General features: G+C 40.9%; 1 protein-coding gene across 10 annotated transcripts in view; it reads left to right on the top strand.

The window, feature by feature from the left end:
* Positions 1 to 23,281, top strand: part of kmt2ca (lysine (K)-specific methyltransferase 2Ca) — a 342,802-nt gene that overhangs the window by 92,527 nt on the left and 226,994 nt on the right. For all 10 annotated transcript variants that reach the window (XM_055664102.1, XM_055664129.1, XM_055664136.1 and 7 more), the window contains exon 4: positions 17,020 to 17,102. In XM_055664102.1, the coding sequence (XP_055520077.1) occupies positions 17,020 to 17,102 (83 nt within the window). The remainder of the gene's footprint in view (positions 1 to 17,019; positions 17,103 to 23,281) is intronic.

Here is a 23,281-nt window from a genome sequence, read left to right as displayed (position 1 = left end):
AAAGCCTCAGCTGCAGGACGTCACTGTTGGACTTTGAGAAAACGCTCCTGGGACAAATGGGCCTTCCACTTAGGCGATTATTTGGGCGACTGCTGCAAAATTTTCAAAATGTTGAAACATTTTCGCTGACGGTGGCGACAATTTTTGCTGTCGTAGGTTGACGTAGGTGTAGTCGTAGGTACTGTCGTAGGTTCTCACCAGGTGTCGTAGGATAATTCCTTTAAAACTAATCCCTGGCAATCACCTAAAGAGTTGCCTAAGTGGGACAGGCCCATAACTCTCTACACTTTCTCCATCAATAGCCCGTATCATAAGGTGGACATGTCAGCTGATGATTACAACCTGAACTGATTAACACCAATTAATGAAACAATTTGTATCCATATGTGTATTTTTACAATACTGGAGAGATTTCAGCACAGAACATTAAAAATGTCATATCTCCACTGTTTCAAGTAGTATGGTGTTAATTTGTTCAGGGATTGTTACTCAAACGTGCAAGAGATAGTAGATATAAAATCAAGTTAGGAATTAAATTAATTCCCTAATTCAATCAGTTTATATCTCAAATATATAAATTTTTAGGACACCAATGATGTGACATGCTTTGACACAATGAAATAAAGAGGCAATTTCTGCATTTATCTCATTATAATTCAAAACATTTTCAAGTTTGTTGCTTTGCAGAGATGCATGTTTCACAGTAATAAGCAAAACTATTGATGAATTTGGCATTAAGTGCTCTGAATGGCCATATTTCAAAGAGTGTAACGGTGATTACACTTGGTGTCTGCCCTATTTTAGAGTAACCACCGTTACACCACAACGGTAAATTAAGACCAAGGAACTTCCCAATGAGATTGAATTTTTTCTAGTTTGAAGTACTCAATAGATAATGAAATTATGAGAAGAAAGTGACCTTCATATCAAGATTCTGTAAAAGCTGTTGCATGCCAAAATTAATGAATATTTTTGGTGTCCACCATCACACGCATAACACCAGCATTTTGCAGTAGCTATATTTCCATCAAATTATGTACCTGCAGTCTCTTATTATGTATGGACAATTACGTCCATAAAGTTTATTCAAAACATGAGAAAGAAATCACAAAAAAAAATACTGGAAGAAACTGGAGCTACTTTCATTTTGGTGTCCACCCTTGGACACTGTGTAACGCGTGCAACGCACGTTTCAGTAGGTAACAGGGATCTTGCTCATTTGGTCACATACTCCATGTTTATAGCAAGAAAGTACATTTGTATGTTGAAAAACAGCAAAAGTGAAGAAATCAGCTATCATGGTTTAGAAAAAAATGTCTTTCTAAGTTTCATGTTATGGTGGACACCAAACTTAAAGTGTGAAAAAACACATAGGAACGCATGTTAAACAAGGAATTTTGTTCATTAATGAAATTTTCTCAAACTTCATTTACTATCTCTCCCTGCCATGTACTGCCGCTGTGAGGGTTTTTGATTAATCTGAATCGTGTTGAAATAATTTAATTGTGAACTTCAGTTTTATGTATGATGTCATACTTTTTGTAGCCTGTATTGTAAAAACACACATATGCAGCTAGGTGAAACTGAGGGCTTGAGGTACAAGAGACTGACAATATCCACCAAGAGATCCAAAAGTATGACTGTTACCAAATCACTCACCATCAGTATCCTGGGATGGGATTCAACTTCGATCAAAAATTTAATTGGGTAAGTCTTAGTTGCTGTGACAACACAACAGACCAAAGGCCATAATAACTCAAACAGTGAAAATAAACTTATAACTTTCCATAGTTAGCACTGAATAACTGGTAAATTATCAATTGGATTTTTGCCATGTAAAAGAATAGTCTCAAGCTGCTGAAATACATCTTCGAACTATCTTCCACTGAATGATGGAGTGCTAGCATTTACATACAGTTACTTTGAGAATTGTTAATTCAGAAAAGATGTAGCTTGGGTGGTTAAAATAATAAGAAACAAGTTAATATACTCCAGCAGAAAGGAAGGTTATTTTCCCCATCGTGCTGGGTTTGCAACTGAGACAACAGATTTTGCTTCTTTCATTAAACTCTTGAGTGATTTTTATTGCTCAGAACCATATCTCCTAATTGAACTGACTAAAATAAAAAAGAGAAAAACAGAAGTGCATTAGGAAGTAGGAAGTTTAAGTTGATCAGTCAAATGTTTACAGTATTCAAACAATACACCATACCCACGAGTCAATCCGTACAATGTTTATGGCCCGAAAGCAATGTGAAGTAGTAGCAGAGTCTGATTTTGAGATTTATGCCACTTTTGTATTAAATTAATGTAAACTTTCTTGGAGTACATTTAATGCTTTATCAACTTTTTATGTGAATGCACAGTATTAATACATGTTTTTAGATGAGTTCAAAGACGACCTGATAGTTAGCTGTAATGAGTTTCTGCACTGTAATGATTAAAAGCATTGCACTTTTACACATCAACATTTTTCAGTACAAATAAACAAAAACTGAAGAAATAGAACACGGTACCACGGTCCCAGAATTTTTAGCAAGTGCAGTTGATGAAGTGGGAACTGGCTTTGCTGTGTTAACAGTGGATTATGCCTTCAAACCTGTATCACATCATTGAAGATACTATTGTGATCGATAATAAAAACCACTCCAGAATAATTTATTTCTAGTTTTTAAATGTCAAATACCCATTTTAAGCATATTTTACCAATAGGGACCAAAGTGTTTCAAAGAACAAGTGGTTGAGTTGCACATCGAAGGGTAAATATGGGTCCATTGGGGATGAAGTTATTTACTGAAATGTAATGATTATTTTTCATGCAAGTTTGTAAATTGATGCAATTAATCTAAAAATGTCACTTTTATTGGAAGCCTGATTCTCTCAACTAACAGAAGCCTTAACTGTGTAACGGTGTTTTAGGTAATCCCTTCCACACACACATGCCCACAAGTTGCAGTTGCTTGGGTGATGGATATTTCCTCCTGATATCTCTCAAATGACTATCCAAAAAGTTGAGAAACGGAATAAAATTCGTGCTCATGAAATTTGTGTAAAAACAAGTAAATAAACACGTTTTTTTCCAAATTGTGCAAATGATACTGCTTCATGTTATGGAAAATAGCAATCTCGGAACTCAATGCAGCATACCCCCTTGGAAACAAGGGTGGTTGTCCACATGCAAAGTTCCTAAAGCACTTGAGGCACGTCAAACTGTTGGAAGGATAAATTAGGTTGGTTATTTTAGAGATATAGTGCAGAAACAGGCCCTTCGGCCCACCGAGTTTGCACCGACCAGAGATCCCCTCACACTAACATTATCCTACATACACTAGGGACAATTTACAATTTTGCCGATGCCAATCAACCTACATACCTGTACGTCTTTGGAGTGTGGGAGGAAACTAGAGTACCTGGAGAAAACCCACGCAGGTCACGGGGAGAACGTACGAACTCTGTATAGACAACACCTGTAGTCAGGATCGAGCACCCGTCTGGCGCTGGCGCTGTGAAAAAAGATTGGCATTGTCATTGTCAGTGTACAGTACAGAGACAACGGCAAGCATCTCCCCTGAAAGGGAGAGCGCCTGCCGCCATTCCATTGAATGATGGGTGAGTGTAGGACAGTATTGATTTGGGCCGGCTACCTTCCGGTCGGAACTCTAGCCCATTGTTCTACGTCACCTAGAATGGGAATTCCTAATGACCTTATGGGCCGACAGCTAACTTTACTGCTGCGCCACCGTGCTGTAGTTTAATTAAATTAGTTAAAGGTTTTTGTAGAAGTGAGAAGTGGATATGTTAGGAATGGAACTCTAGGTACATACATACACATTTGAAGGCATCGTCTTCCATAGTGGAATGAGGGGATTGACTATAAAAGGTAGCATAGAACATTGTTCGGTAAGATATTGTGGAACTAGAAGCAGGAAACGCCACCAAGACATTTAAAGGCTGTGGTTAGAGATTTTTCTTGAATTATTGGCAAAAATAGTGATTGTAAATATACAGGGGCCAAATATGTTACATGGCAGATTGCAATTGACATTTAAGCCCCATTTAATCGAGGTTTGTGGCATGTGGGTAGATGTGTTTCCATCCTCTGTGGAAAAAGTTGATCCCTGTGGTTCCTATTAAATCTTTTTCCTTCATGTTAAACCTATAGACCCTCGTCAAAGATACCTGGGGACCAGTTGTGGGATTTCTGTTTTAGAAGGATACTGAAAAGGCAATGTGAATGTTTGAAAAGTCTATGAGAAGCGAGTCTCATTCTATTTAGTTAAGAGAGCATAATAATGCAGATCACTGGGCGGAGGTCTCCGGAGAATTGGGTTGTATGCAAAATGTATCTTGCAAGAAAACCATTAGCCTAATGTATCATGGTAGAGTGTTGAAATAGGGGATGCAAGTGAGAGCATGGTTTTCTTTCTGGTGTTACAGGTGACCCCTATTTTATAGGGGGAATTTGTGTTCCGAGTAAACTGGTAGAATTATGATTTTCCATTACGCAAAGCAGTGTCATCTGAGCATGTGGCAAGAAATGCAGGCTGCAATGCTATTCTTTTATTCTACATCAATTATGTGAGTGAATTTTATCCCATAAATCAAAGTTTGCGGTAGTGACGTGAATTTTGTCGGGGCAAGTTTCTGTATCTGAATGGGTGTAATGCAGGGGTCGCATTTATTTAGAGATACAGCATAGGAACAGGTCCTTCGGCCTACGGATTTATGCCAACCAGCGATCACCCTGTCCGCTAACACTGTCCTGCACAAGTGATGTTACAATTTTACTGAAGTCAATTAACCTACAAACCTGTATGCCTTTGGAGTGTGGGAGAAAACCCACATAGTCACAGAGAGAACATACAAACTCCACACAGACAGCATCTGTAGTTAGGATTGAACACAGTTCTCTGGTAGCAGTTCTACCGCTATGCCACTGTGCCGTTCCTTATCAGAAGCTCTTAAGTCTTTGGCCTGAAAGTGGTGAATTTCCCCAGGTATCTTCCATGAGGGTCAGCTTTGATTAATGGAGTAATATCTTGCCATCATATTTGGTGAGGTTTTGACTTCAAAGCAAACCATTATATATTTTGCCAGACATTTGCCAGACATTTGAGGACGTGAACTGCCAAAAATTCTGCATATGCAATTTTATGTCCAACTTCATTTGCGAGAATTGCATTTCAAACTCTTAAATTTCAATTGAATTGAATACATGTTATTAGCCAAGAATGTATACATACAGTGGCTTGCAAAAGTATTCATACCCCTTGAACTTTTCTACATTTTGTCACGTTACAACCACAAACGTAAATGTATTTTATTGGGATTTTATGTGATAGACCAACACAAAGTGGCGCATAATTGTGAAGTGGAAGGAAAATGATACATGGTTTTCAAATTTTTTTACAAATAAAAAACTGAAAAGTGTGGGGTGCAAAAGTATTCAGCCCCCTTTACTCTGATACCCCTAAATAAAATCCAGTGCAACCAATTGCCTTCAGAGGTCACCTAATTAGTAAATAGAGTCCACTTGTGTGTAATCTAATCTCAGTATAAATACAGCTGTTCTGTGAAGGCCTCAGAGGTTTGTTAGAGAACATTAGTGAAGAAACAGCATCATGAAGCCCAAGGAACACACCAGACAGGTCAGGGAAAAAGTTGTGGAGAAGTTTAAAGCAGGGTTAGGTTATAAAAAAATATCCCAAGCTTTGAACATCTCACGGAGCACTTTTCAATCCATCATCCGAAAATGGAAAGAGTATGGCACAACTCCAAACCTACCAAGACATGGCCGTCCACCTAAACTGACAGGCCGGGCAAGGAGAGCATTGATCAGTGAAGCAGCCAAGAGGCCCATGGTAACTCTGGAGGAGCTGCAGAGATCCACAGCTCAGGTGGGAGAATCTGTCCACAGGACATCTATTAGTCGTGCACTCCACAAATCGGGCCTTTATGGAAGAGTGGCAAGAAGAAAGCCATTGTTGAAAAAAAGCCATAAGAAGTCCCGTTTGCAGTTTGCCACAAGCCATGTGGGGGACACAGCAAACATGTGGAGGAAGGTGCTCTGGTCAGATGAGACCAAAATTGAAGTTTTTGGCCTAAATGCAAAACTCTATGTGTGGCGGAAAACTAACACTGCACATCACCCTGAACACACCATCCCCACTGTGAAACGTGGTGGCAGCATCATGCTGTGGGGATGCTTTTCTTCAGCAGGGACAGGGAAGTTGGTCAGATTTATGGGAAGATGGATGGAACCAAATACAGGGCAATCTTGGAAGAAAACCTGTTAGAGGTTGCAAAAGACTTGAGACTGGGGCGGAGGTTCACCTTCCAGCAGGACAACGGCCCTAAACATACAGCCAGAGTTACAATGGAATGGTTTAGATCAAAGCATATTCATGTGTTAGAATGGCCCAGTCAAAGTCCAGACCTAAATCCAATTGAGAATCTCTGGCAAGACTTGAAAATTGCTGTTCACAGACGCTCTCCATCCAATCTGACTGAGCTTGAGCTATTTTGCAAAGAAGAATGGGCAAAAATTTCAGTCTATAGATGTGCAAAGCTGGTAGAGACATACCCCAAAAGACTTGCAGCTGTAATTGCAGCTTAAGGTGGTTCTACAAAGTATTGATTCAGGGGGACTGAATACTTTTGCACGCCACAATTTTCAGTTTTTTATTTGTAAAAAAATCTGAAAACCATGTATCATTTTCCTTCCACTTCACAATTATGCACCACTTTGTGTTGGTCTATCACATAAAATCCCAATAAAATACATTTACGTTTGTGGTTGTAACATGACAAAATGTGGAAAAGTTCAAGGGGTATGAATACTTTAGCGAGCCACTGTACATGGAATTTGCCTTGGCGTTTTGCTCGCAAGGATAACAACATGATATATAGTAGACAATTGAAAATAAAACAATACAACTTAAACACGTGAAGAATAAAATAAAATACCAGAGCAAAAGGTGGCTACATTTTTGGCTGTTGAGTAGAGCTACTTCTTCTTTCTCTTCTTAAGCCTTTTGCTCCTCTAGGGAGCAAATGCCATTGACAAATGTCCTCCACCTCACTCGGTTGTTCGCAGTTCTTTCGAGATCTCCTCAGTTGAGCCCACTCTCTGACATTTCTGTCTGGACACCTCTTCTCCAGCTGTTCCTGGGGCAACATCTTTTCCTTTTTCCTTTTTCCTTGGAGGTTCCATTTTAGGACTTTCTGGTTGATGTTTGGGGCAGGTTTCCTGAGGGTGTGTCCAATCCAACATTTTCTCCTTCGAATTTGTAAGTGAATGGGCTCCTGGCTTGTTCTTTTCCACAGGTCCACATTGCTTACTTTGTCTCTCCACCAGATGTTAAATATTCTCCTAAGGCAGGTGTTAATGAATGTTTGCAGCCTGTTTGTAGTGTGTTTTGTTGTTTTCCATGTTTCTGATCCATATAGTATCACCCGTTTCACATTTAAGTTAAAGTTGCGTATTTTGGTGTTGATTGTGATGTGTTTTGAGCTCCAGATCTTCCGGAGCATGTTAAACACCATCCTAGCCTTATTGATTCTACTTTTTATATCTGCCTCTGCCCCTCTGATGTCCACAACACTGCCTGGGTATGTGAATGTTTCTATCTCCTCTAGAGCAGTGCTGTGCATAAGGATAGGGTTGCTAGTTTTTGGTTATTGATCGTGGGGAAAAAAGCAGTTTTTATGTTTGGTTGTGGCGGATTTGACAGCCAGTAGTCGCCTCCCAGAGGGAAGTACTTCAAAGCATTTGTGGCCAGGGAGAGAGGAATCAGAGAAGATCTTACACGCTCGCTTCCTGGCCCCTGCAGTGTACAGTTCGTCAATGGGGGGAAGGTTACAGCCAACAACCTTCTCGACTGATCGAACAATGAGTTGCAGCCTCCGGATGCCATGCATGGTGGCTAAGTCAAATCAGACCATGATGGAGATGGCGAGGACAGACTCTATGATGGCAGTAAAGAAATGGACCATCATTGCCTGTGGGAGATTGGGTCTTCTCAGCTGCCGCATGAAGTACATCCTCTGTTGGGTCTTTGTGACTGTGGAGTTGATGGTGGCCTCCCATTTTAGGTCCCTGGAGATCAAGAACGGAACTCGCTATCAAAACATGGAGGGGACGGGGAACACAATTTTTTGGCGGCCGTGTGAGCATGCGCACACTCACACACGCGCGAGGCTTCGGAGGCTCAATGATGAAAATGATTTTAAATTATATCTTGTAGCTGGGCATGTTTGTCTTGTTTCTATTTATGTTAATAATACTTAGTTTGCGATTTATTGCTTGAGAATTACAGCTTGCTGGTGCTTGCATTCAAAACAAAGCTAAAAGCTCCGGGTGATCATTTATTTTCCAATCTGTCTCAAAGGGTTATATTTGCATCATTTGTGTACAGTACTTATCCAGAATCTTATCTATTCACGGGAATCATGGCCCCAAATGATGAAATGCATACTTTAGTTTGGGATGTGAAAATTATTTCAATACACAAGGGGAGACATCCTTTGTGAGAGTGAACCAGAGATGCTGCCAAACCTGCTGAGTTACTCCAGCATTTTGTGTTTATCTTTGGTATAAACCAGCACCCACAGGTCCTTTTTATTACATCCTATTTTCCACTTTCAACACCATATTTCTAACCAAACTCATCTCCAAACTCTTGGACCTACAACCACACAGCATCCGGAACTTAGACTTCTTAACCTGTAGACCACAATCCGTAAGGATATACACGAAACATCCTCGACAGATTCCCCCCGATATCATGTATTCAGCCCCTTACCGTACTCAGCATAGGCGGAAATCTCGGGGGGAAATACAATCCCCCCCCCATGTTTTGTAATCTGAATTTTGAAATTCTGTGAAAAAAAATCTATTAAAAATCCCCGCTTTCTGTGAGACAGTGGGGTTGTGACTGATGATCGAGGGCACCGATTGGACGAGAGAGATGTCGGTCAGCAGGCAGTGGAGGCGGGACATGATGATTCAAGACATTACACCCCTCCCCCCATGTTTTGATAGCGATTTCCACCCCTGGTACTCAGCGTGTGGTGTGTTAAGGGGCTGATGATGATCATGCCCTTTTGGCCAAATTCTGCTTAAACTCCGGTCATAATTTTGCACATGTCACCATTATAGTGGGGCCATATCTCAAAAAATAACGAGGCTGAGCGCAAAAAAGAGAGCTTGGTAACATGGTGAATTGAAGATGAAAAGGAGCTGGTCATCGGGCAGGAATGCACATCCGAGTCTATATCAATGGTGTTGAAGTAGAGATAATCCTTAACCCCCCCCCCCATTGACTCCAACTGCACTTTATGCAGTCTCGGGAATGCACCCAACATTATCGAGGACCTCTCACATCCCAATCATTTATTTTACCCCCTCTCCCATTAGGCAAAATATACAAAAGCTTGAACGCATCTACCACTAGATTAAAAAAAACAGCCTTTTCCTGCTGATACCACTCTTGATCAAACTTCTCAAATGTATTTTTAGAGTTTTAAAGGTATTTTAGATCTTCCAATCTACCTTGTTGTGACCTTTGCCCTTTTTTTTTAAATTCTGCACTTTCTCTATAGCTATTACATTATATTATGCACTCTGTTTATTTTCTCTTTTACACTGCTCATGGTTGTCTGATTGTACTTGTATTATCTGCCTGGGTAGCGCTCAAAACAAAGTTTTCCACTGTATCTTGATGTACATGACAATGAATTACCAAGATAATATCTTTACTCACGAACTTGAGACTGGATAAGATAATTTTCCAGCCATGAGCCCTGCTGTTAGTTGCTTCAAAATACACTTTTTTTCATATTATACTGAAGGAAAACCTTTGTACTGAATATATTTAAAGATGTTGATTTGAATCCACAAGTCAATTTTCATGAAATATCAATTCAAGTGATGTTTATCATGAGAGTGATATCATTATTATCAAGATAGGTGAGTACATGAAAATGAGAATATACAGTGCATTCAGAAAGTATTCAGACCCCTTAACTTTTCCACATTTTGTTACATTACATCCTTATTTTAAAATGGATTAAATTCTTTTTTTTTAATCATCAGTGTACATATAACACCCCAGAATGAAGAAGCGAAAACAGGTGTTTAGAAATGTTTGCAAAGGAATTAAAAAGAAATAACTGAAATATCACATTTACATAAGTATTCAGACCCTTTGCTATGACACTCAAAATTGAACTTGGGTTCATCCTGTTTCCATTGATTATCCTTGAGATGGTTCTACAACTTGATTGGAGTCCACCAGTGGTAAATTAAATTGATTGGACATGATTTGGAAAGGCACATACCTGTCTATATAAGGCTGACAGTGCAGGTCAGAACAAAACCCAATCCATGAAGACGAAGGAATTGTCCGTTGACCTCCGAGACACAGATCTGGGGAAGGGTATAAAACAATTTCTGCAGCATTGCAGGTCCAGAAAAACACAGTGGCCTCCGTCATTCTTAAATGGAAAAACTTTGGAACCACCAGGACTCATCATAGAGCTGGCCGCCTGCCCAAATTGAGCAATTGGAGGAGAAGGGCCCTGGTCAGGGAGGTGACCAAGAACCCTTCTCCTCCGATTGCTCCGCATTCCTCTGTGAAGATGGGAGAACCTTCCATAAGGACAACTATACCTGCAGCACTCCACCAATCAGGCCTTTATGGTAGAGTGGCCAGACGGAAGCCACTCCTCAGTAAAAGGCACATGACAGCCCTCTTGTAGTTTGCCAAAAGGCATGAGAAACAAGATTCTCTGGTCTGATGAAACCACGATTGAACTCTTTGGTCTGAATGCCAAGTATCATGTCTGGAGGAAACAAGGCACTGCTCATCACCTGGCCAATACCATACCTATGGTGTAGCATGGTGGTGGCAGCATCATGCTGTGGGGATGTTTTTCAGCGGCAGGAACTGGGAGACTAGTCAGGATCGAGGGAAAGATGAAAGGAGCAAAGTACAGAGAGATCCTTGATGAAAACCTGCTCCAGAGCGTTCTGGACCTCAGACTGGGGCGGAGGTTCACCTTCCAACAGGACCACGACCCTAAGCACACAGCCAAGACAACGCCGGAGTGGCTTCGTGACAAGTCCGTGAATGTCCTTGAGTGGCTCAGCCAGAGCACGGACTTGAACCCAATCAAACATCTCTGGAGGGACCTGAAAATAACTGCATCAACACTCCCCATCCAACCTGTCAGAGCTTAAGCGGAACTGCAGAAAAGAATGGAAGAAATTACACAAATACAGGTGTGCCAAGCTTGTAGCGTCGTACCCAAGAAGACTTGAGGCTGTAATCGCTGCCAAAGGTGCCTCAACAAGGTACTGAGTAAAGGGTTTGAATACTTATGTAAATGTGATATTTCAGTTATTTCTCTTTAATTATTTTGCAAACATTTCTAAAACACCTGTTTTTGCTTTTTTTATTATGAGGTATTGTGTGCAGGTTGATGATAAAAAAAAAAAGAATTTAATCCATTTTAGAATAAGGCTGCAACGTAACAAAAATGTGGAAAAATTGAAGGGGTCTGAATACTTTCTGAATGCACTGTAAGTTGCTTATTTTCTTGGTCATGTAATAATCATTTTCAAGAAAATGTGGAGAAGCAAACAACTGCAGATCCTGGAATCTTGATCAAGACTTAGTGCCAGAGCAACTCAGTGGGTCAGACAGCGTGTCTGATGGAGAGAATGGACGTGACATTTTGGGTCGGCTTCCTTCAGACTGATTTCAATAGGGGAAGGAAGCTGGAAAAGACAGGTGGGGGCAGGACAAAGCCTGGTGAGTGATAGGTAGATACAGGTGGGGTGAGAGGGTTGATTGTCAGTTGGGATGCTGAGTGCAAGGAAGATGAATGTCATGTGAAAAGCATCTTTTGTCATTTCATTTTGAAAATAAATCATCGTCAAATTGCATAAGAATTAGATGCGCAAAAGTTTATGAAGCCACCAAGGCAATAATTTGAAATGCTAAAATGTTTTATTGACAATAAAATCTTTGAAATAATAAAACATAATTTATCTATTCAGGGTAGTACTCATGTGAATCGTAAAAAAATGGGAGTAATAGAATGCTGCTGAGATCCTCTTGCGGGACAGTTTAGAGTAGGGGTCGTTGCCTAAAAATAAAAACTTGCTCATGTAAGACTGTCGTCTTCATCAATGGCTGTGAAAGCAGTTGCAGAATTGTGGCAGCAATCAAATCGGCCATAATGTAATATAATCGCAGAGCAGCTCAGAGCCAAGTTATTTAAACCTGCTCCTAATCTTTGTGGCCCTCATATGTTAAGATAGCGAAAGGGATGTTGTGACATTTAGTGGTCCCTGGTGTTCCGATAATGGTGCCGCTGCTCTTGAATCAGAACCCAATGGAGCTGGCAACATTGAAAGCAAAGATTCTTTTTTGACTTTTCTTCCGTGGCTTATAACAAGACTTAAGAACGATATTAATGGATAACTTTGTATCTGATAAATCTCCTTATAGCAAAGCATAGCCATTTCCATCATGTGACCACATCCAATACTGTGGTTCCTATTGGCATTGTCATCTATGCAGATTTCTAAAAGCAGAAAAAAGCAGGAGCAAACTAGTTGGCCCCTTGAGTCTGCCACCATTCAATTACATTGAGCAGCTTTACCAGCTGCGCCACTATGCTGCTCAACTTGTTCAGTCGTAACTGGTACAGTTATTAAGGCATCCAAACAACCAATGACTAGTCTTGGGTAGACAAAAATGCTGGAGAAACTCAGCGGGTGAGGCACCATCTATGGAGCAAAGGAAATAGGCAACGTTTTGGGTCGAAACACTTCTTCAGACTAGTCTTGAATGTGTTAAGACTTTCAGAAGATTCATCGTAGCATTCTTTTTCAGTCTGTTTCTGAGCTATATCATGGGCCATCATCAACCTTTGGCACACGTTGTTGATTCTGATCATAGAAGCACATGTTTAAACATCAGTCACACACCCCTTCGTCATATTCAGAACACAACTGGAAGTAACATTCTGCTGCAGCCGGTACAGTTCTGTTTCCAACAGATAATTGCATCGGGAGTATTCTTTCATCAAGCACTTGTGTAAATGGTCTGCACAAGAAACAGTCTATTAACTGTCAGAAATGGATAGTGATCTTTGACTCAGCTGTGCCTGGGATTTTAATTGACACTTACTGCTGATATCACTTAAAATGACTCAACCCCCACCCCTCCTCTCTGCTCCCTAATGTTGAAGGATTGTTCATTTATAGTGCCAAATAGCTTTGTAGGTGGAGTTAGTCACATTATACAAAAAAAAATTGTCAATCTAATGTTTGTAAATTGAGCGTGATCTGTGTTGAGATTCTGGGTTCCCAGTATTAACTCTGCTAGTTAGGAAATGCAAGCTTAAGGCACTTTGACACAACAAAAAGTGAAATAGACCATTGGACCTCTCTAATATGTGAGAACTAGGAACAGTTCATTTACGGCTACCATTCAATAGAGGAAAGTGTGTATTTTCAGATACAGGGAGGTTGCAGACTTAAATAAATAGAAAACTATTTTCTCTAAATTAAAGAGAGATAGGAGGAAAAACAAATTGAGAATTATTAAGGTTTATAAAGTATTAAATGAAATAAGGCAGAACAATTGGAGTTAGAAAAACAAATAAAACAATTAGACTTAGAAAACGCGGCTGACCCGTCCACAAGAAAACATAACAAGATAGCTGCACTAATTCAAACTAAACCAGATACTCTCGGCAAATATCAGTAGGGCATTTCAATACACCAAACAAAAACACTTTGAATTCGGAGATAAACCCCATAAACTTTTAGCAAGACAACTTCTTAAACTAGAGAATGACCGTACCACACATAAAATCAGATCAGAAAAAGGTGAACTGCTCTCACTGCCCAAAGATATCAACGAAAGATTTCAACAATTTTATCAAACCCTCTACTCGTCTCAAACAACAGCCGATTCAGTCACGATGCAGACTTTTCTGGATAAGTGCAACCTTCCATCCCTCAGTGAGACTGAACGTGAGGAGTTGGCTGCAGAAATAACAGTAAAGGACATTTCAGAGACCATTAAATCACTGAAAAATGGAAAAACTCCTGGCCCAGACGGGCTCAATAATGAATTTTACAAAACATGTAACAGCACAATTTCCCCACGTCTACAAACCCTGCATACCCAAGCGTTCATTGAGCAGACCTTACCGCAGACTTTAGCGGAATCAATTATCACATTAATTCCTAAAAAAGATAAGAACCATGAAGAGCCGGGATCTTATAGTGCAATTTCCTTTTTAAATACTGACCAGAAGATTCTAGCCAAGACTCTGGCTTGTAGACAGCTTAGTCTTTGGGAAACTTGTATGCTGAGATCAAACTGGGTTCATACCTAAACGACACTCATTCTTTAATCTAAGACGCCTGTTTAATATAATTTATTCACATAGAATACCGAAGAAAGACCTCACAATCATCTCATTGGATGTGGAAAAAGCTTTCGACCAAGTTGAATGGTCTTATCATTTCACATCGTTGGAAAAATTCCAATTGGCCAAAAACTTCTATTTACTAACCTGACCGCCAGAATATTAACCAATCAAATACTTTCATATGGATACAATACTAAACACACTATGAACAAAAGTTCCCTCTATGCAGACGTTATACATTACTAACCCCCGAACCAGTATCCCAAATTTACTACAGGTGCACAACCTTTTATCCGAAAGCCTTGGGACCAGACACTTGTCGGATTTCGGACATTTTCGGATTTCCGAATGGAAGATTTTTAGCGTAGATTAGGTAGGTAGCGCGGGCGGCTTGAAAAGTCTGGAGCGGCTGCCTCCTCCCCGGAGACCAGGGAATCATTGTAAATCATTGCATAAATGTTAGTCAGTTAGTTTGGAGGGATTTTATGTGGTGGGGGTGGGGGGTGAAGGGGGAAACTTTAATTCTTAGTCCCCTACCTGGTCGGCGACTCCCAACATCGCGGAGCTGGGGGCTCCGTTCGGCCGCGGGCGGCGCCGGTTGGAGCTCCGACCCCGGCAACTCTGCCCCTGGCTGCGCGGCGCTCCAAATCCAGCGCCGCCCGCGGCCGGACGCCCGCAGCCCCAGCTCCGCGAATGTTGTGTGTCGGCGGCCACAGCGCTCCGGAGCTTACCGCACGGCGACCCGGTAAGGCATTGCCCGCTCCCCGCTGGTATCCCAGCGCTGCGACGCCGCCAACTCCCAACATTCGCGGAGCTGGGGCTGTGGGCGTCCGGCCGCGGGCGGCGCTGGATTTGGAGCGCTGCGCCGCCAGGGGTAGAGTTGCCGGGGTCGGAGCTACAACCGGCGCCGCCCGCGGCTGGACGCCCGCAGCCCCAGCTGGGAGTTGGTGGCCACGGCGCTGCGGAGCTTACTGCACGGCGACCCGGTAAGGCATTGACCGCTCCCCGCCTCTCCGACCAGGTAGGGGACTAAGAATTAAAGTTTACCCCTTCACCCCCCCCCCCCTCACATAAAAGCCCTCCAAACTAACTGACTAACATTTAAGCAATGATTTACAGATGTTTAAGCGTCTCCCCGGTCTCCGGGGAGGAGGCAGCCGCTACAGTAGTACAGACCTGGGTTGACCGTGGGTCGTTTCGGGTCAAGTTTGGCGCCAAACGCGAGCTTTGGTGTGCAGACGACATCCTGGAAAAAATGGCCGGTTTTCGGAGTTTTTCGGTTTCCGGAACACCGGATAAAAGGTTGTGCAGCTGTATCCATTATAGAACAATTCGGCACCTTCTCTGGCAACAGAATTAATTGGAATAAAAGCGAAATTATGCCAATAAACGAACAAGACGCCACCCGGCTCCAACAGTTCCCCAGTAGAATTGTTACTGACAAATTCAGATACCTCAGAGTTTGCATTACCAGGAAATATTCCCTTCTGTTTAAACCAAATTTCCCTCCATTAATCACAAAACTTCATATTTATATTCAATTTTGGAAATCATTGCCTATTTCCCTCCTCAGCAGACTAAATGTCGTAAAAATTATCTTTCTCCCGCAGCTTTTATATCTATTCCAGACAATACCGATATATCTTCCCAAATTTTTCTTCAAAAAAATTGATTCCATTGTTACTAATTTCATTTGGGACTACGAAAGCCACCGAATACATAAACGACTCCTGTGCAAATTCAAAGAGAAAGGAGGACAAGCCTTACCCAATTTCCTCTTTTACTATTGGGCAACAAATATTAAAACCATAATTTTCTGGCTAGATGATTTGCATCAACAGGCCAACTGGCTAAAACTGGAAAGAGAAGATTGCTTGCATTTCTCCATAGGCTCGATTGTCCTGTCTCCAATACACCTGAATAGGTCAATGTATGAGCATAACCCTATAATACTGGCACTATTGTTTCTGGGAACAGTTGAAGCTCAGTCTCAAATTGAAAGACATGTCTCTCCTTCTTCCTATTGCAAACAATCACTCTTAAAAACCCTCTACTTTAGATGGTGTTTTCACCCAGTAGAAGAACAAGGGAATCAACACCGTGGGAGACCTTTATTGGAAGGGGACACTTTCCTTCTTCCAAGAATTGCGGGAGAAGTATGATCTGAATACTAATAATTTTTTTCTGATAGCTCCAGGTTAGAGACTATGTGAGAACATACAGGCAAGATGGGTGGGTGGAACCAGCTGCTGGAGGAGTTATTTGAGTGTGGTACTATCGCAACATTTAAGAAGCGTTTAGACAGGTACGTGGATAGGATAGGTTTAGAGGATAATTGGCCAAACTGCAGGCAGATGGGACTAGTATAGATGGGAAATATTGATCGGGGTAGGCAGGTTGGGCTGATGGGCTTTTTTCCATGCTGTTCAACTCTGAAAATATTTAATTTGATTTTAAAGAGATAAAATCTCATCATCATAAACAGGAAAAAACTTGAGTAACTTCCTTCTGCAAGGTGAATCCATTGTATTATAGCTTTTGACATATCTTTCATGATTGCAGGACTCGAAGCAGGGGGAAGATGGTTGTTGATGATGATGACAGTATGGATGGGTTGGAGACAACAGAAAATGCAATGGAAACAGGTAAGAAATTACATCCTGCTTTAACATTAGAATAATATTATCATCTTTGAAAATTGTTTACTCGTCCTGCAGCGGGTACTTGTAATCTTCTTTCCTGTAAGTGGCAATCACAAATTCAGTGACTCATCCCCAATATGATATGATATGCCATTTATTGTCACTATACATGTACAGTGAAACTGAAAGCTGCTCGTACTCAGTGCATACATACAATTTTACACAAAAAACAAGAAACAGAAAAAACAAAAAAACAGAAGGGAGATGGGGGGGGGGGGAATAGGTGCACAAATTCTACGGCGCTACATACATATATACATATATACAGATGGAAGTCCGTGTTGGGCGGTGTAGTCAGTGCATGTGTGGATTTGAATTTATGGTAGATATAATTCTCGGGAAGCAGCTATTCCTGAGTCTGTTTGTCCTGGATTTGATGCACCTATAGCGCCTTCCAGAGGGCAGCAGGTCGAACAGTCCAAACGCAGGATGGGAGCTGTCTTTGGTGATCTTCTTTGCCCTGCTAAGGCAGCGGGAGGTGTAGATGTCCATCAGGGAGGGGAGAGGGCAACCAATGATCCTCTGCGCTGTCCTGGTTACCCTCTGAAGCCTCTCCCTGTCTGCCTTGGTGCAGCTGCCATACCATGCTGTAATGCAGTATGTCAGCAGGCTCTCGATGGACGAGCGGTAGAAGGTCAGCAGCAGGTTAGAGTCCAGGTTGTGCTTCCTGAGGACCCTCAGGAAGTGCAGCCGCTGCTGAGCCTTCTTGATGACCGCCGTCGTGTTGTCCGTCCAGGAGATATCAGCAGCAATATGGATGCCGAGAAACCGGAAGGTGTTGACCCTCTCCACACACTCGCCGTTAATGTGTAGGGGGACTAAGTCGGTGCTGTGCCTCCTGAAGTCGACAATGAGCTCTTTTGTTTTCCTGGTGTTCAGAGCCAGATTGTTTTCTGAGCACCAGGTTGTCAACTTCAGGACTTCCTCTCTGTAGGCTGCCTCGTCTCCCTTTGAAATAAGTCCGACCACAGTAGTGTCGTCAGCAAATTTGACGATGTGGTTGTTGTTGTGGGCCGGACTACAGTCGTAGGTGTAGAGACAGTATAAGAGGGGGCTTAGCACACAGCCCTGTGGGGAACCGGTACTCAACCTGCGAGTGGAGGAGAGGTGGGGGCCGAGTCTCACAGTCTGGGGCCGGTTTGTGAGGAAATCCTTAATCCAGGCACATGTGACAGTGAAGAGGCCGAGAGTGACCAGTATTGGGCAGACATTTTTTGCAGTCCCACCCCGAGCCATGTCTGATCCCACTGGTATTTATGTTGTTAATGTAATTTCTGATATGAAGGAAACTAAACCTGGTTGGAACCCGTATCAATGGCTGGAATGCTAGTTATTGGGAGGATATTTCCTGTACCGCGGCTTTGGGTCACAAAATGGATTTGCACTTGGTTTATTCAAAAGGTAATGCTTCTTTAGACTTCAAAGTAGAGAATCCCAATATATTATTGAGTACGTTTAGAATAGAGAGATATTTGACCGCTAGGTATTTGTGGAAACGAGTATTCACTGAGAGTGTATTTGAGGTGGAGAATCAGTAACGAATAGTGCAGCTGGCTTCAGTTGTATGGTACAGTCCTTTCTGGCATCAAATATAATGTGTATATTTAATATCTGATTCATGTGGGTCGAAGAGCTTGTATCTGTGCTGTCCCACTAAACTAATCTAAAATTAAACACTGGTGTAGGAAGGAACTGCAGATGTTAGTTTTTTCCGAAGATAGATACAAAATGCTGGAGCAACTCATCAGGTCAGGCAGCATCTGTGACAAAATGGAATAGGTGACGTTTTGGGTCGGAACCCTTCCTCAGAAGAGACTTTCTCAAGTCCGGGGAATGGTTCCGACCTGAAACGTCACCTACTCAATTCTCCAGAGATGCTGCCTGATCCGCTGAGTTACCCCAGCATTTTGTACCTATCTTCCAATACCAATGAGTTTCTTTTGGTTTTAGTAGTTCTTGGCATTGGCATTTGTTTTCAAGAAATCGGTGGAATGATTTTTGTGCTACGTGTCCTTTTTATATATGTGGAATAACTCTTCTGGACGGAGTCCAATTTTCATAGGCTATCTGCCAAGTTAGTCACTAACCAGCACATTTTATGCCTTCCCAAGTGTAAAGTGATCGGATAAAATTTGTAAAAAACAATATTTTTTAAATTGCCACCTCGCTGCATTACTTAATCACAACTATTAAATAGTTTTGAGTTACTGATATCTCAATTGAAGTTTTGGATAAGTATTGCATTGTTGCTGATTTCACGGTTTCGTATTAGTTCATTTCCAGTTATGTTTTGCTGCTACAGTGTTCACAATAAGCTGAAACAACTTAGTCCTCTTTTGTCTGTCACAGTCTGCACCATTCCTCAGCACTATGCAATGCTGATAATCTGATTCAAAGATTCCATTAACTTTGCAGAACTAACAGCACTTCCGTGGCTGTGCAGAAATAATAAACAGGTTCCACGGGATCATCTATTCAAATCACTTGGAAATAAATGTCTCCAATACTTTGAAAATGGCAGGTTAACAAAGAAACTACAAACCGTGTAAAATGTGTTATGGAAGTGGTACTAATGTCATGACAAAATAAAACCTGAATCTTAAAATCAACCAATGTCTGAGGCCTAGAAATCAAAGTCACACAGATGACCCATTTTGAATACACATGGAGAAACAAAAAACAGCAGATGCTGATAAATACACAGAGTGCTGGAGTAATTCAGCAGGTCAGGCAGCATCTCTGGAGAACATGGACAGGTGACGTGTTGGGTCGAGCCTTCTTCACACTAATTTGGCTGAATGTGTGGGGAAGAGAGGGGGGGAAAGGAAGCTGTAAACGGGGAGAAACAGTAGAGGCCTGGCTGGTAATCAGTTAGCATGGACAAAGGCTTTTTTCTTCCTTTCTTTCTTATCTGTGGCCTTTCTTCCAACCAAGTGCCTATCTTAAAATGCCTAACTTATTCTTTCAAAAAATAAATGAAGAAAAAATAATTTTGAAAGAAAAGGTGAAACGTATGAATTGCTAAGCCTTCAGATGTTCAACGAAACCAAGTTTCAGAAAGCGTATATATGCATATATGGCACCATGCATTGCGGATGGATTTCCAATGTTGTCCTTGCAGTCCTGCTTCAGTTGTTTCTAAAGTAAGGTGCACATTTTCTATTATCTTTGCAATGGATAGGGTGAACAAAAATCCAGTGTAGAATAGTCAACAATATGCTACCTTTCTAGCGTTGAACCAAACACACGCGCAGTGGAAGCTATTGATTTTAGGCTACCTTCTTGACATTTTCATGGGAAGGTGCTCCCTTCTTCCATTCAGCCCCACACCATAAGAACCAAATTGACACTGCAAAATAATATTACACTTGTGATCCATGCTAATGTTGTACAAAACTGTTTTGGCAATATTGAGGGCTGAAATGATTGTTTCCCCCTCCTTGCAGGATAATTTGCAATGTGGGACACTTCATCAAAATTGGTGTTGCAGCTGATTAATTTATAATATTAATGCATGTAGGACGTGAAGCATTTGAGATGGGCGCATACGAGTCTGCTGGGAGTCCAGGAGCTACATGTTACGAAATGATTTTGGAAAAACAAAACATAAAATGTAGCTATTAGTATGCCCGTTAATCTTTTAACTATTTTTAAAATGTGCAAGTTTGTGGAAAATATATCAACATGATCATGGATTTATAACCATGGTAATATTTTACTTCATTTTAAAATTGGCTATGAGCCAAGTTCTACTAAAAAGCTAATCTTCCATTAATATTTCACGTAATACCTCCACATACAAAACTGTGTTCATTTATTTCTCAAAAAAAGCAATATTTTCTATAGTATATGATAGACAAGGCTTGGATCAAATATATTATCCACATCTGATATCTATAATTTAATGAGAAAGAAACCTACACTGCCTCAATAGTAAACTTTACTGCATAATTTTTGGGTGCTTCACTGTTGGCACACTGTTGAAGTGATTCCAAAATGCTGCATAATCTCTGTGCCAGTGTAGCGTATTGATTTTCAGCATTTCTCTGCAGAACCCAGAGTGGTAGTCATTAAAAAAATGTCTTCTATTAGAAGATTAGATGAATGCCTTTTTGACATACTTGATCTCAGCAGTTCAGAATATGAATCTATTCACCTGAGTAACAGTATCTTATTATATCATCATTAAGCACTAGCTGCAATTGATAGAAATAGTATATTGCTTTTGGAGTGTTTTTTAAAAGAGCAATAATAGTATCTTCAAGAGGAGCATTGATTGAACAGAGTGGGTGACTTTATGTGGTCTGGGACTAAATCCACATGATAAGTCCTTAAACGTTAAGTCCTTAAAATGTGTAGGTACATTTTGTCCATTGTGTTTTGTCTGGTTTTCTAGATTTGACTAGTTTTACATTATCAACATATCCAGGTATCTTGTTAAAGTAGAATTGTTACTTAAAAGATTCAATTACATTGATATAATTATTTTCTGGCTGATCTCTAGTTTGGGAACGGTTGTTTTATGTCCCAGATTCTTGATTTCTGATGTCAGACCTGATGAGATATTTAGAATTATAATTAATATCTTTGGGATGGTAGAAATGTTTTCATTGTGTTATGTGTTTATTAAGATAACTATTTTCCTGTTGGAGTGTGTGAGTAAACAGAATGGTATATAATTTATGTCTATGTGTAGATGTAGGCTGTGTGACAGCTGTTAAACTTAGTCTCAGCATGAACTTATCTTTGCTTTGAACCCATAAGACTGCTAAGTATGTTTCAATTATCCTGTAACATAGTTCCATAGAAATTAGGTGCTCACTAGGCCATTTAGTAATTCGAGCCTATTACCGCCATTCAACGTGTACAGAGGTGCAGTGAAAACCTCAGTTTCCCGTACCTGCCTTCTATCCATAACAGATCGGATAGCCACAATACATTAATACACTCCCTCTCAAATATGAAGTACGATACTGGTAGACCCAGTGTGGAAGAGAGTTACAGAGTGCAGAATCTAATTGTCAAAAACGTAGCGCATCAGTTCCATTAAATAGCTACCCTCCAGCTCTTAAGCTGTCCCCCAGTCCTGGAGGTAAAACTTTTTTGTAAATATTATGTAAACATTCGGCCTCTTTAGTAATTAGAAAGGATTGCCAAATAGACTTATGAGGATGTGAACCACCTTTTCAAAGTTTGACTAATAGGAGAAAAATTGGCTGGACCAGGTCTTTAATACAATTGGACTGGACGAGGCGATAGGTAGCTTTGGGGATCATACAATTCACGAGAGATATAGATCTCAGGGTGAATAGCGCATCAGTCTTTTCCCTGGAGTAGCTAAGTCTCCAGCTAGAACATCCACCAGGGAATAAGGTGAGAGGGCAACTTTTTTTGTAAAGGAGATCTAAGGGCAGTTTTTTTTCCACAGAGCAGTGTGTATATGAGCTGCCAGTGATATAGGTGCAATTACAACATTTAAAATACTTGGATAGGTTAATGGATCAGAGAAGTTTGGAGGGATATGGGCCAGGTGCAGGTAAGTGTTACCAGCTCAGTTAGGCAACTTGGTTGGCATGGATGAGTTTTCCCTGGACCAAATGGCTGCTTCCGTGCTGTACAGCTGACTGGTTATTGACCCTAGCCAATGGAAGCAATTCCCCCCACCCACCCCCCTTATCAAATTCCTTGAGGTATATTGGTTGACACTTTGTATCTGTTCTCAGGGGAACAATCCTAACATCCCCATTTTTTCTATATAACAGAAGGTTCACATCCCTGGTAGCATCTTGTAAATCCATTCAAACAACAAAGCATTCTTATCAACTGTAGCTACTTGATTCGGTGTGCATAATATATTAACTTGTGAAACACAAGTTATGATCACATTGAATGGCTCGAAGGGCCGAATGGCCTACTCCTGCACCTATTGTCTATTGTCTATAATTCATATACTTTCTTAACTATCATATCGACATGTGTGAGTATATCTCCATTCAGTCTTATGCTATTATATGTACCTCAGAATAGTAAAGATTAAATATTAATTTTTCTCCATACTGTTTCTCCTAAACTTCACATCCATGTTCCTATCTTTGTCCACCTGAAGTCACGATTTGAAAATT

Source organism: Leucoraja erinacea, chromosome 2 (genome assembly GCF_028641065.1).
Source record: "Leucoraja erinacea ecotype New England chromosome 2, Leri_hhj_1, whole genome shotgun sequence".
NCBI lineage: Eukaryota > Metazoa > Chordata > Chondrichthyes > Rajiformes > Rajidae > Leucoraja > Leucoraja erinaceus.
This window is presented reverse-complemented; position numbering and strand designations above follow the sequence as displayed.